Genomic DNA, 13,285 nt, shown 5'->3' with positions numbered 1-13,285 from the left:
TTTTGAAATGACTCTGTTTTTCCAAAGTGTAGCTGGTATTCAAAGGTCCATGTGATCAAAGTTTTGAAGGAACCAGTAATTGGTTTCTGATCAAAGTTTTGAAGGAACTGGTAATTGGTTTCTGAGATCCAAGACTGAAGAACTCTTTGGATATTTATCTGAAGAGCATGAGCATGTTCTATTTTATACCTGTTACAAACAACCAGTCAAAACCTCATGCCTGAGGTTTCTGCACGGTTCTGAAACAAGCTAAAGACACAAAATGTGCTTTATTTAGTAACTTGCTGATGTACCAACTGAACAACATCTTTTCTTCCAGCATGAGTGATCTTTGTTCTTTTTCCTACCTTTGTCTCATTAGTGGAATATTGATGCAGTTGGCAGAAGCAACAGCAGCAAAAGGAACAAACCTCCCTATAAGAGGTGAGACGCGCTGGAAAACACACAGAGAGGGGGAAAAAAAGGAAAATAAAAATGTACATAATCATTGTCTCTACTGAAATGCTTCATCTGCTAATGACAGACCAGACTTATTTCCTTTACATTAAAATTCACTGAAAACTCACTGCTGGGGCAGAGGTAGAACAAGATTCAAACAAGAAATAATGCATAAATGCTTCTCTTCAGAGTTAGTAGTGGCAGGAGAGTGGCAAAACCATTCTGAATTTAGTAGTATCACAGAGAAGTATAATTACAACAACTCGAATTAATTTTCAAGTGCTATTAGATGCCTTGAATGGTGAAAAAGAAACTGGAAAAAAGGCACCTTATTAGATAGAATAATGTTTGCATGAAGCAAACATGGGGCTGTTTGACAATTATGCATAAACCCATCACCACAGGGAAAAAATAAAGTTGGGATCTAAAGAAAGGAGCAGCCATAACAACTCCACAGTGAGAGCTGTGAATGACACAGATACACCAGAGGAGAAATGAGCTGTGAGCTTCTCACACAACATCACAGTTCAGTAAGAATAGAAAAAATACCAGCAATACCTTTGCTAGTAAATTAAGTCCTAAGGCTGTTGCAACAGCACCTGTGGTGGCAGAAACATAGGCTGTTCCCAGCTGCCTAAAACAGAAATGAAAATGTTTGCACATGCACAGCTACATTGGTGTCACTTTGAAAAACAATTAAATTTTACCCACGTAGTTATGCTCCCCCAGAAGTTAAACAGGCTTTCTTGTGCTACTGCAATAAGGTGGGGATGGAAGATATAAATGGGACGCTGATTAAAACACTTTTATTTCACCAGCAGTAAAAATCATATTCAAGCCACATTGTAATACTGAATCAAGTTCTGCTGGTTGTGCATTGCTGCCTGTTCAGCATTTTCTCACGTATCTGAATGAACACCTTGAAGGGTTAGTTCTTTATTTAATTTCCTAATTGCTTAACCTAGTAAAATCAGTTTGCATTTCCAAGGCCATGTCTACAAAGTAATTAAAATCAACCATACCAAACCACATATATGGCAGACCATCTATGCTGCAAACACTCAAATCCAACCCAGCCTGCCCCAAACCACACTTTACATACCTCCCAGCCAGGAGGTGTCTCTGGATGCTGGAATCCACATTTTGCTCACACACATCTTTAAGCAAGTCAGCCCCAAAACCCGAAAGTCAAGTACTGCAATTCCAGTTTTCTATTCATAGAATCATAGAATGGTTTGGGTTGGGAGGAACCATAAAGTTCACCCCATTCCACCCCCTGCCATGGGCAGGGACACCTTCCACTATCCCAGACTGCTCCAAGCCCCATCCAACCTGGCCTTGGACACTTCCAGGGATCCAGGGGCAGCCACAGCTTGTCTGGGAACCTGTGCCAGAGCCTCACCACCCTCACAGGAAAGATTTTTTCTGCTTATCTAACCTAAATTTTTCCTCTTTGAGTTTCAGATTTCTTGCTTTCTGCATCTACTTAGTCTCTTTTTTAGACATCAAGGAGAAACAAGGACAGATCAGTGGAAGGAATCTCTTTTTGTAAATGAACCCTCAGTGTGGTGTGTGCTGGCACTGAGAAGGTGACAGCACAGTGACACAACTGAAGGTCCCCACAAAATATCAGCTTAGAAATATCCTGATAGGACACCAAACTGATGAGGAGAACTTGCAAATAGTTGACTGAGCCCTGAAATACAGACTCCTGCTAAATTCTGCACTGTTAAGTGCTCTTGATCAAGGTGCTCAGGCTTATCTTTAATGGCAGAAATGGAGTTCTCAGCTCTGCCATTCTCAGACTTCTTATCTGTGCATATCAAATTAGTACAAATGGAAAAACTTATCCCTGTCCCAACTCAAACTTTAATGCCCAATAACATTCACATCAGAGAGCAACTTCTAAACTCATCAGAATTATGAAGTTCAGTGCCTGACCTGACAGTGATTGGGGCATCCCCGCTCCTGTTCGTGTAATTTACTATAGCATTGAAGGACTGGTTGACCCACTGCCAGAAAAGCACTGCTGGTGTTGTTCTTGAAAAGAGAAACAATTGTAATTATTATTATTAAATTCACAGTTGAATTAACAGCATGAGAAAATGATGACAAATCAAGAAAAGCCACTGCAAGCAGTAACCATGCAGAAGTTCTTGCTTATTTGAATGAAACAATACAGCCAGTGAGATACTGACTTGATAGTCAGAGTTATTCTAAAAGAACTTAAAAATCAACTAGTTTTGAACCTGAATAATAATGCAAAGAAAAGGTAGAGAGCTTTTCTAAGTGTTACAGATAATAACAGAACAAGCAGTTGACAGGAGGCAGTGCTTGGGAATGGGCAGCTGTCCTGGGGGTTTGATTCATATTCTTGATTGCAATTTAAAGCACACCCATGTTTTATAAATACCACCCAAAACTGGGCTGTGTGTCAGGAGTTTGTACAATCTCAGCATCCAAAAGGCTGCTGCAGTTTCCTCTGAGCTCCCACCAGTTCCTGCATCCTGTGTCAAAAAGTGTTTCTAGCATTGAGGCTGCTAAGAGAGTACTGGCTCTGCTTCAGTGGGCTCCACTGTCCTGGAGATTCCAGAACCACTGAGGAAATGCAGGGATCACAGGGGAGCTGCAGAAACTCCACAACCAATGGATCAAAGCATTCTGAGTACTCACGGGGCAGACAGAACATCCTGCATGCCAGTAGGGCTGGAAAGTCCCAGGGCTTGTCCTCCACACAGATGGGATTTTGGAACATTTCCCAGTTTGAGGGAAAGTGGGATGGTGAAGGAGAAGGGCTAAGGGCTTATCTCAGAAAGAACCATTAATCAGCAGGAGGGAATGAGGAGAGAGAAGAGGGAAAGGAAGCAAAATTTCACATATAAAAATAATTACAGTAAATCTTCTGAGAATAACATTGATTTTCGCTTCTCTAATTCACAGGCAAACGTTTTATGTGTTTGACTGCCACCTCTCACCTGTAAAAGGTCATCATACAGCCTGTGATGGTCATGTTCATGGGGACCTGGGCGGACATTCGGCCGATCACGAACATCTTCTCCCCAGTGTCTGGGTGGAAAGCTGAATCATAGATGTATTTTGCTCTCCACAACTCATCTTCTGTCAAGCCAGGTGCCACGATACCTTGTCTTAGGGCAGGTTAAGAAACAAGAAGACAGCAAAAAGCACAACTGTTATAAAATTCTGCAAACTCCCGTGAGAAATGTGGCATCAGAGGATTTGGGGTTGTTCACCCTAAGTTAATTGAGACTCTCTGATAGCTTGTGGAGATTCTTCAGCTTTTAAATGGATTGGTGAAATAAAAAGAATTAAAACTCCCAGCAGTGATTATGTTGGCTGAGTCAATTTCCTCAAACTTGCACTAGGTTTTAGAGCTAAAATGTAGAGCCAAAATCTCTGAGGTCATTAGTGTGAAATTATGAAAATTCACTTCGAGAGTATTTAAGAAACCAATTGCTCCAAATGCTACACATAAGAGGAAATTTTAAGCTTTGCTGTCATATTAACTATTTTCAGAATTAGGCACTTCTGTGTATTCTGTATTCTGTGTATCCTGTATTTCAGAACCCTTAAGAGGGACATAACTTCCCTATCCATTAGCAAATTTGATTAAAAAGAAAAGGGTTTTAAGTTCTGAAGTGGAAATTAGAAGTGTTGCAGTGAGTACAGTGTTTTAAGCATTTCCTTTTAAATATATCATCATGCACTTATCATTGACTTGGACTTTTTGGGGTCAGTAGAAGTAGTCAATATCATACCTGTAATCATGCACAATTTTTCTTGCATTTTCCAGTTTGGCATCAGATAACAAAATATTCCTGGGGTCTGTTACAGTGAAGAAGTGATTGGCTCGTCCAATAAATGTGCTTTGATCCCATCGGGGCTCCTTGATATTAATATCTAATGGGATACCTGCTGCCATCTTCAAAAGCTCTGCCAAGAAAACATCAACATTTGCAATTCAAAATTCCACTCATCTCCTAATGTATCTAGAACCTGCAGGATGAAAAGTGGCCACACTTAAGAGTAAAAACCCAGAGAACAAGCACCAAAGAATTTGCAGAACACAGGTTTAAAGGGGTAAATTTACAGAAACGCTTCTGTGTCCAGAATGTAATAAATAATGTTTATAAGCAAATGTAATAAATAATGTTTATACATTATTTATTAAATTTGTACAAATACCTGAAGATGAGGCAGATGCAAAGGAAGCACAGAAGTTTATTAATAAACAGACATACCAAACAACAATATACAATATTCAGAAAGTGCTTTACTTCAGTGATGAATTACTGTTTGTTGATGATAATGTATTGAAGGGAATGAGAAATCAACTATTTCAAGAGATGCCTGAAGTGCTATAAAGTGCAGTGACAGATGAAATATTAAATAAAATTCAGTTAACTTCTCTAGCACAGCAAAACAAACCAAAAAATTAGGATCACAAACCCACCAATTTTTTTTAATAAATGTTGTTTCTCTAAATCCACATTTTAACAAAACAAAGATTACATAATGCAACAATTTGCTACATTATGAACACATGACCAGATCTCCTAATGATACTTCAAAAATGGTTAAAGAACTACAATGAAGGACACTGAATTAACAGAGTTGTGCATTTATGGGGCATAAAGCCCAGAAAAGTAAAAATTACTTCAGGATGACTAAATTTACTTCAACATCTAATGAAAAAGGACAGTCCCTCCATAGCACAAGTACATGGGTTGTAACTTTCTTAAAAGAAATTTCTGCAACATATTCAACTACCAGTGAAATAAAAAATCCTCTTCCCAATAATGCTTGTTCAAATGGCAGAAATTGGATCTATATAAATCCATTTTTATATATTTATATATTTATAAATAAATGTCCAATTTTAGATGATCTTTAAGGTCCCTCCAAACTCAAATCATTCTGTGATTCTGTGATACCAGAATGCTAATAAATCTGGCACAGTAGGGGAAACAAATCTTTTCCCCTTTTTACACTCACATTTCCTCACTGTTAAGGTCATTATTGTACAGCACTGTTTATTAGCAGGATTATTTTCATGTGTACATCTCTCAACCAGGCACGCTGCAGGATGAACACAGATCTTGGAAATGAAAAAAGACTCAGGACAGATATGGAGAACAGATTTCTCGTGCACAGCATCTCAAGAGGAGATGCTCCTTAGGTTTCTTTTCCTTTTCTTAGTACTTTGCCATTAAAAACACCCTCCTGTAAACAGTGCTGTGTTGTGAAATACTAGTCCATCTTCTGGTCTAAAATGGGAACTGCTGGTTTTGCAAAACCCTATGAAGGCAAGTACATGGTCATTTCTTCAAACCCTCTTTTCCAGCAAAATAAAAATAAAAATCATTAGGGCTGTTCTGTGACTGCTTCCCTTATTTGCAAGAAAGTTCAAGTGTAAATGTTTTTCTAATTAAATTATCTGTTTCATTAAGAAAGATTAAAGCTGCTTTAGGATAGCTTATGATAATCTGGTTAAAGCTGTCTAATGAATGCTGAATAAAGCACTGCATCCATAGAAGCTGTCTGCTTTCTTTTCATTCTGGATAATTCTTTCTGTTCACTCTGATTAGAATATACACTACTGGGTTCTCTGGGAATTCCCTTTATTTACTTCTGATACCTCTGTCCACAAGCCCAAGTCCCTCAGTAAAAAGAAATCAAAACATGAAGGATCTGCCTTCTCTGCAGATGGTTCAATTCAGGATTGTCTCAGTCTGAAACAATCAGAAAAGGGCAATGTACAGGACACGGGACATTAAACACATTCACATCCTGTCTTTATCCCCTGCCCACTTTATCTACTCTGTGTCTGCTCTGATGTTCTTTGACCCAGGTGTGCTGATGGAATTTTCTACCTTGGCAGGAAACTAATGCAGCAGAAAGATTGCACTGGAGGGAAATGAATCCCTGCAGCTGCACAGCTGGGGTGACCTGCTGGAGAGCAGCTCTGGAGTCCTGCTAGACAGGGAGCTCTCCACTACCAGCAGAGCATCCTGGTGACCAAGAATGCCAACAGGATCCTGGGGTGCACTGGGAAGAGCATTTCCAGCAGGTCAGGGAGTGATTCTGCCTCTCTGCTCAACCCTTTGCTCAACACATCTCTGGGGTGCTGTGTCCAGCTCTGGATCCTCAGGACATGGAGACCTGGAGCAGATCCAGTGAATCCTGCAGAGCTGAGGAAGGGCTGGAGCAGGTCCTTGGAGGGAGCTGGGGCTGCTCAGCTTGGAGAGGAGCCCCAGCAGAGAGGGACCCTCAGCCCTGGGGGTCCCTGGGGGTCCCTGGGTGCAGGGAGGGTCTGAGCAGGGCCCAGGCTCTGTCCTGGGGGCCTGGCAGTGGCAGCAGAGGAACGGGCAGGGACTGAGCCCAGCAATTCCCCCAGCACAGGAGGCACAACTTCTGCCCTGGGAAATGCCTGAGCCCTGGAACAGATTTCCCAGACTTTTCCATGCCTTTCCTCCTGCTGTTACCCATCCTAGCCAGAGACAGGTCAGCACAGGCTTTGGTCTCTCTTTCTCCTTGTAAATCTACAAAACAGGATTAGTGCTGCTGCAAAAGCAACCTAGGAGAAAGCAACCTAGCAGAAAAATGGAAAACATCCATTAATTCATGTGCCTCAACAAAAAGTCATGCTTGAAATGTCTGTGCTTGTTTAGAAAGATGGGAATAGAGAATATGGACTTCACTATTACTAATCTTAATAAAGGACATTCAATCCTGCAGAGGATGGCGGGGGGGGTGAGACATCCCCCTGCAAAAGGGTTAAATCTCCTAGAAAAAGGGGTTTAAATTTTAGGTGACAGCTATTTAAATACACAAACATTTTATTCTCTCAGTGATGTGGCTGACTTGTCTTTTTAGCAGGTAAGAACAGTGCTGTTCTAAAGAACTTAAATAAACCAGACAGACCACCAATGCCCACAGAGAAAGAGCAGATGTCACACACACAAGGGAGTGTAAAAAAAGATGAGAATAATATGATTTGGAGATGCATCCAACTTGCAGAGAGGTAAAAAAGGTGGCTCAGTTTGCAGTCACGGGACTCTGAATCACAGGCCTGTTATAACAGTGCCTAAGAGAACCAGGGAATTTCTGTCTTGAAAACTTAGAAGTTGTCCAGCAAAACATTTTTACAACAAAAGCACCATTTCTTGTTTTAAAGAAACTGCATGATGCTACTTGTGACTCATCAGACCACATGAGTAAATGCTGAAAAGGGAAATAAATCCCATAAAGCAAAACCATAGGCTAATAAAATGCTGATATACTTCAAAGGGATCTTCTTATAAAACAAAATGTCCATCTGTAAAGTAAAAGTGGTGACTGTACAAAAATGGTTTCATCAATATGTTGTCTAACAGCCATAGAGTCATCATCATAAATTAGATGGCTTTTTTTAGTTTCACTTTTTATTTAAACAGTGAGACTGTAAAACTCCAAGAAATAGGTGCAACACCCTCAATTTAAGTTGCTGCAACACTATTTTTACCTACCTGTCTCCTTAATTTTCAGATACAATTTCAGAGGGGTGCTGCTGTTTGCATAATCCATTCAGATACTCAATAATAAAAGCACTGTAATAAAACTACTTAAGATTTAATTATTATTTTAACTACAATGCTTTGTCAAGGGTGGAGCTCCTCTACTTTCAGTGATCTAATTTTCCATCTGTACTAAGTGTGCCCAAGATTTAAATTCTCATTATCTGTAATCGAATTGGATACAGAAAAAACAAAGGACATTAGGATTAAATCAAATTTAAATAAATCCATCTGAACCTTGAGATAAGCAGAAAGTTCGCAAAGGGAACTGGAAAGCAAAAACACAATAAAGATAAAACTATTTGCTTTGTTACAATCAACTAATGAAGGCAAACTACCTAACAATTAATTAATTAAGGTGCCTATATATGTAAAGACCTGAATTTATTGTTCCACCTGCTGCTATCCAGAAAATACCAACTAATCCTGAAATAGGATAAAACTTTCAATCAATAGCACCTTGAATTTTAAGGTGGAAGCAGCAAAATTGCCCAGGCAATTGCTGTTCTCCACAAACAAAGCCATTAACAGGGATTTGGGAAACAAAATGAATTTTACAAACACATCAGTTGTTGAAATAATCCATACTGAAATGTCACTTTGAAGTTATGCTCACACAGGAGGATCAGCAGTACTGGAAAGGATAGTGAATGACATCGTAACACAGTCAAACAATTAACACCTCTCATGGAAAACATGCAGTAAGTGAGAAAATTTTCTGTATTTTCACTATTTCAAATAACAAATCAATTGTGAAGGTATTTAATAGAACCACTTGTACCTGGAAACCCTGCAGCTGTTTTCCCCAGCAAATTAAATCAGCAAAGAAGAATGGACTATGCTCTCTGGCACATTCATATCACTAAACCCCTTCTGTTTCCAAACTAGAGCAGCTGGATCCAAACTGCCCATGGAGAGGAGCAGCTAAATCCAGCCTCGTGCTGCAGGATTGTCTGGCTGAGCATCAGCTGTGCTGGGCAAACCCCGGCCCCGCCGCGCTCCAGTGACTGAACAATACTGGGGGGTGGCATTCCTGTGACCAGGACATTTTTTGGCACTGTTTGTCTCCCCAGCACCCTCACAGAGGTTTGATTATCTGTGTGTGGCTCCTCCTATGTGCCACATTCTCAGAGTCATAACTGAGGGTGAGTTCATAGAGGAAAACTCAACACATGGCTGTGTTTTCCTGCAGTGAGGAGAAGCTGAGAGAATTGGGCTTGTGCAGCCTCATTGTGGCTTTCCAGTGCCTGAAGGGAGGTCACAGGAAAGATGGAAAGAGACTTTTTACAAGGGCCTGGAATGACAGGACAAGGGGAAATGGCTTCAAACCAAAACAGAGTAGGGTTAGATTGGATATCGGGAAAAAATCCTTCCCTGTGAGGGTGATGAGGCGTCCAGGTTGCCCAGAGAAGCTGTGGTTGCCCCTGGATCCCTGGAAGTGTCCAAGCCCAGCTTGGACAGGCCCTGGGGTGGATATCCCTGCCCATGGCAAATTTCCTGCCCTCTCTGATCAGATGGAATCATCTGCCAGTTCACACTCTAAAAGTTTAATACTAACTGGGGGGAATAAAGGGCTTCAGAATAAGTGAGAGTGGCCTCCCTTAACATAATAATTACATACAAAACCTGCACAAAGTCTGATCAACAGTTTTGGTACAAAGGCTACATTTAGATTTTCCACAGAACCAGCAACAGCAGAAGACTTTAAACTTTGTTTAAAGGTTAGCAGCAGCAGTTGCAGCAATTATACAAAATGCAGATTCAGGAGTTATCAGGAGTTCAACTGTCTGCTGTTCCTTTACAAAGTTCATCTTTTAAACGTCACATTTGAAGGTCATGCAACTACTTTTCAAACCAAAGCAACTGCTAGAAGAGTAGCAATGACTATTTAATTTATTTCACTCCATTTTGAACAATGCAGATATTTGATCACTTGTTTTAAACTGCGTTGCGTAACTGAATACTCCAAATGGGAAAATTATCTGGGAAATTCTGGGCAACTTAAAGTCATGCAGCAGTACACAAATGATGAAATGCAGCTCTGTCACCTTCCTTGGAACCATTTATATTTTCTTATGTTACTGACACCTTGTATTTTAACCCAAGCCATGAAAAACTCCCCTCCAAAATTAAGAATTTTCGTCAGTTTCTTTACAGTATCAGCTAAAACTGGGACTAGAGTGACAGAAAAGGATATTTCATGATGATGTAACTGTGAACCCAGGGAGAAGTCTAAAGAGAATTCCACATCCAGAAGTAGAGCAGATATAATTGTGATAATGCTCACTGTGACATTTGACTTCTTGATGCCCAACTCCCAAACTGCAACCTGCAACCTTCTGTTACAAAGCATGGGATGAGCAGGGTAATCCAGCTTAAAACAGAATTCCAACCAGCCTGCACAAATGCTGACAGAAAGGTGTAACTTTTGTGGTGTCCTTTACCAGGACATAGACCTGTAAGTTCTGGTGAGGTAAAGGTGATCAGGTCAGATAATGATTCACAAAATCTTCTAGAGGCAACTAAATAATTTTTTTTAAAGAACAAGAGTGAGGTTTTTCCCTGAAAACCCAGTAAAAATAGAAGATAACAGCAGAACCTCTTTCTTCACAGAATCCTTTATGATTCTTTAGAATAGGAATAGTTCAAAAGTTAGAGACAGGTGCTGCTGATATTTCATGTGCAGACTCACTGGGAGAGACAAAAATAAGATTTGACACACTTAGGTCCCTACATCTCCATTCTTTAAAGCAGTCCCTTAACAACCTGATGTCCAGCTGTCAGTGCCTTGTTCTGGGAAATGAGATGCAGCCTGGAAAACCTTGAGGTTGAGAAAAGTACCTGCTGCTATAAAAGGAGGAGAACAGCCTCTCTTCTTCCTTCTCTTTGCAAAGCAAAGTGCCCGTGGCTGCTTGTTTTTGCAGAGCTGAGTTCTTCTGGAACATTTCCCATGCCACTTTGATAGAGAAATACTCCAGGGTCCTGCTAGGCCTCTTTATTCCTCAAGTAACACATTGTTCCTTTTCTGGGGCTCCTTTTTCTGAACAAACTCAAGATTTTTCTTTTCCAATGCCCAGTTTTCCACAATGCCCACCCAAAGGGTTGCTATGTCGGCTCAGGAGAAAACACAGGAAATAAACCTCTCTCTGATTAGGAAAAAGTGACCTGTTCTACTTTAAAACTATAACACATTGGCAAAGCAACAGTGGAAAGGCAAATCCACGTTTTAATTGCTCTGGCAAAGAAAGGAACACAAGGCCTTCTCCAGGGATGTCAGTCATGGCAGTTAATTAGTTCAAATGGGAAGAACTAATAGACTTTTTGGGGAAAAAACCACTTTTGTGTGGTGGCAAAAGAGCACATGTGAGACTTATCAGGGTCTGTAAGCAGTGGTATTCTTCTATTTGCAGTACATTTGCTGCCACAGTTTGAAATAAGCAGCGCAGCTGATGACTGGGAGTCTGATGCAATGTACTTACACCAAATGTTAAAGCCACTTGCCAAGTTTTTCTTTCCCAAAACACCTTCTAGCAGTGAAATGCCTATTTAAAGCACCAGAGAAAAAAAAATTAAATCTTTGTCTGCACTATGATTTTTCCTACTGCAATCCTAAATGGAATGCTGGAGAAGGCAAAGCATGGCAACACCACAAGATGCTTGGTTCTTCTTTAATATTTTTTTTTTTCTTATAAATGTACATCCCACTTGTAGCCTAGCAACAAAAGCAGCAGCCTGGGTGAGATGAGCCTGCTGCTGGGGCTCTCTCCTCAAAACAGGAGCCATCTTTGGTGTGTAACTTGACCAGAGATTTCATCATTCTGCATTAAAGTCAGCTCCAGATGTTAGAGATCGCTGCAGCCAGCTCAGCTCTGCCAGATTTTCTTTGCCACCTCCCCTCCCACTGCACGAGGCACGTCCAGAGACATGGCACGTGTTCATCTCCACATCAAGGAAAATAAACCTCCTTTGCTAACCAAGGTTAGTGAAACCTCTTATTTCAAGCTTGTTTCTGCTCCCTGTGTTTTAACCCCCACCAATAAACTGCAGCTTTGGCTCTACCCTAGGTGTGTTCATGGCCCTCTTCTGTACTTTTTCACTATTTCATGTATCTTTTTCCATCCAGGTGATATTTTAATTGCACATTGGTACAAAGCCAATCTTCACCCCACCCACCAATATAATAACAATAGATTATTTATAATTCAATAAAATTTAAAAAATATTAATACTCATAATTAAAATTCTGTCTCTGACTACCAGGTGCCTGACCTTGGAGTTATTTGGTGTGTTCCTCCCCTGGAAATGATGATCTTGCAGCAGGGAGGCTTGTCTCTTGCAGGCCTGGAATCTGTGTCGCTGTCACACAATCCCTGTGACACAGACAGCTCTGCTCAGGGGACAGCGAGCGGTCAGGGGCAGGTTTTGGGAGTGGGTGGGGAAGCAGGGAGCTGGTATGTGTGCAGGGAGGAGGAGGCTGTGACAGCATCCAGCCCTGCTTCCACAGGGACAGGATGGCACATGGGGCTGGGTCCCTGTGGAGGGACAGAGTGGACATTCGGGGCTGGATCCCTGTGGAGGGGACAGAGTGGACATTCGGGGCTGGGTCCCTGTGGAGGGGACAGAGTGGACCTTCGGGGCTGGATCCCTGTGGAGGGGCAGGGTAGACATTTGGGGCTGGGTCCCTGTGGAGGGGACAGAGTGGACATTTGGGGCTGGATCCCTGTGGAGGGGACAGAGTGGACATTTGGGGCTGGATCCCTATGGAGGGGACAGAGTGGACATTCGGGGCTGGATCCCTGTGGAGGGGACAGAGTGGACATTCGGGGCTGGAACCCTGTGGAGGGGACAGAGTGGACATTCGGGGCTGGATCCCTGTGGAGGGGACAGAGTGGACATTCGGGGCTGGATCCCTGTGGAGGGGATGGAGGTGACAGACGGGGCTGGACCCCTGAGAAGGGAAGAGCGCTCTACAAACAGATCAGGGCCTCTGCAGGGGTAACAGAGGTGACAGATGGGGCTGGGCGTCTGCGGAGGGCCCGAGGCGACACGGGGAACTGGTCCCTTGTGAAGGGACAGAGCAACACGGGCGGCTGGCTCCCTGTGGAGCGGACTGGTAGCAGCAGATGGAGCTGGGTCCCTGCCTGGTCGCCACTACAGCACTGGGAGTGCCACCGGCGCTGGCTCCTCCGCCCGTCCCCGGCCGTAGCCCATCCCCGCGGGGACTGCCCGGCCCCGGCCCCGGTACTCACCCGGCCGCCGGCCCCGCGCTGCCC

General features: G+C 42.3%; 1 protein-coding gene across 5 annotated transcripts in view; it reads right to left on the bottom strand.

The window, feature by feature from the left end:
• SFXN1 (sideroflexin 1) overlaps nucleotides 1-13,285 on the bottom strand; it is a 39,499-nt gene that overhangs the window by 8,838 nt on the left and 17,376 nt on the right. For 2 of the 5 annotated variants that reach the window (XR_001523973.2, XM_015641692.2), the window contains exons 1-7: nucleotides 13,262-13,285; nucleotides 12,282-12,382; nucleotides 4,215-4,389; nucleotides 3,414-3,584; nucleotides 2,380-2,478; nucleotides 997-1,072; nucleotides 348-433 (exon numbers count right to left, since the gene is read on the bottom strand). Coding sequence is in view for 4 of the 5 variants with exons in the window: in XM_015641692.2 (XP_015497178.1) it covers nucleotides 348-433; nucleotides 997-1,072; nucleotides 2,380-2,478; nucleotides 3,414-3,584; nucleotides 4,215-4,378 (596 nt within the window). In the remaining variant the exon portion in view is untranslated. Of the gene's footprint in view, nucleotides 1-347; nucleotides 434-996; nucleotides 1,073-2,379; nucleotides 2,479-3,413; nucleotides 3,585-4,214; nucleotides 4,390-11,491; nucleotides 11,555-12,281; nucleotides 12,400-13,261 lie in introns of those variants that run through there. The other 3 variants (XM_015641695.2, XM_015641694.2, XM_015641696.2) reach the window with 3 other exon arrangements.

The sequence above is a fragment of the Parus major genome, chromosome 13, assembly GCF_001522545.3.
Source record: "Parus major isolate Abel chromosome 13, Parus_major1.1, whole genome shotgun sequence".
Lineage (NCBI taxonomy): Eukaryota > Metazoa > Chordata > Aves > Passeriformes > Paridae > Parus > Parus major.
This window is presented reverse-complemented; position numbering and strand designations above follow the sequence as displayed.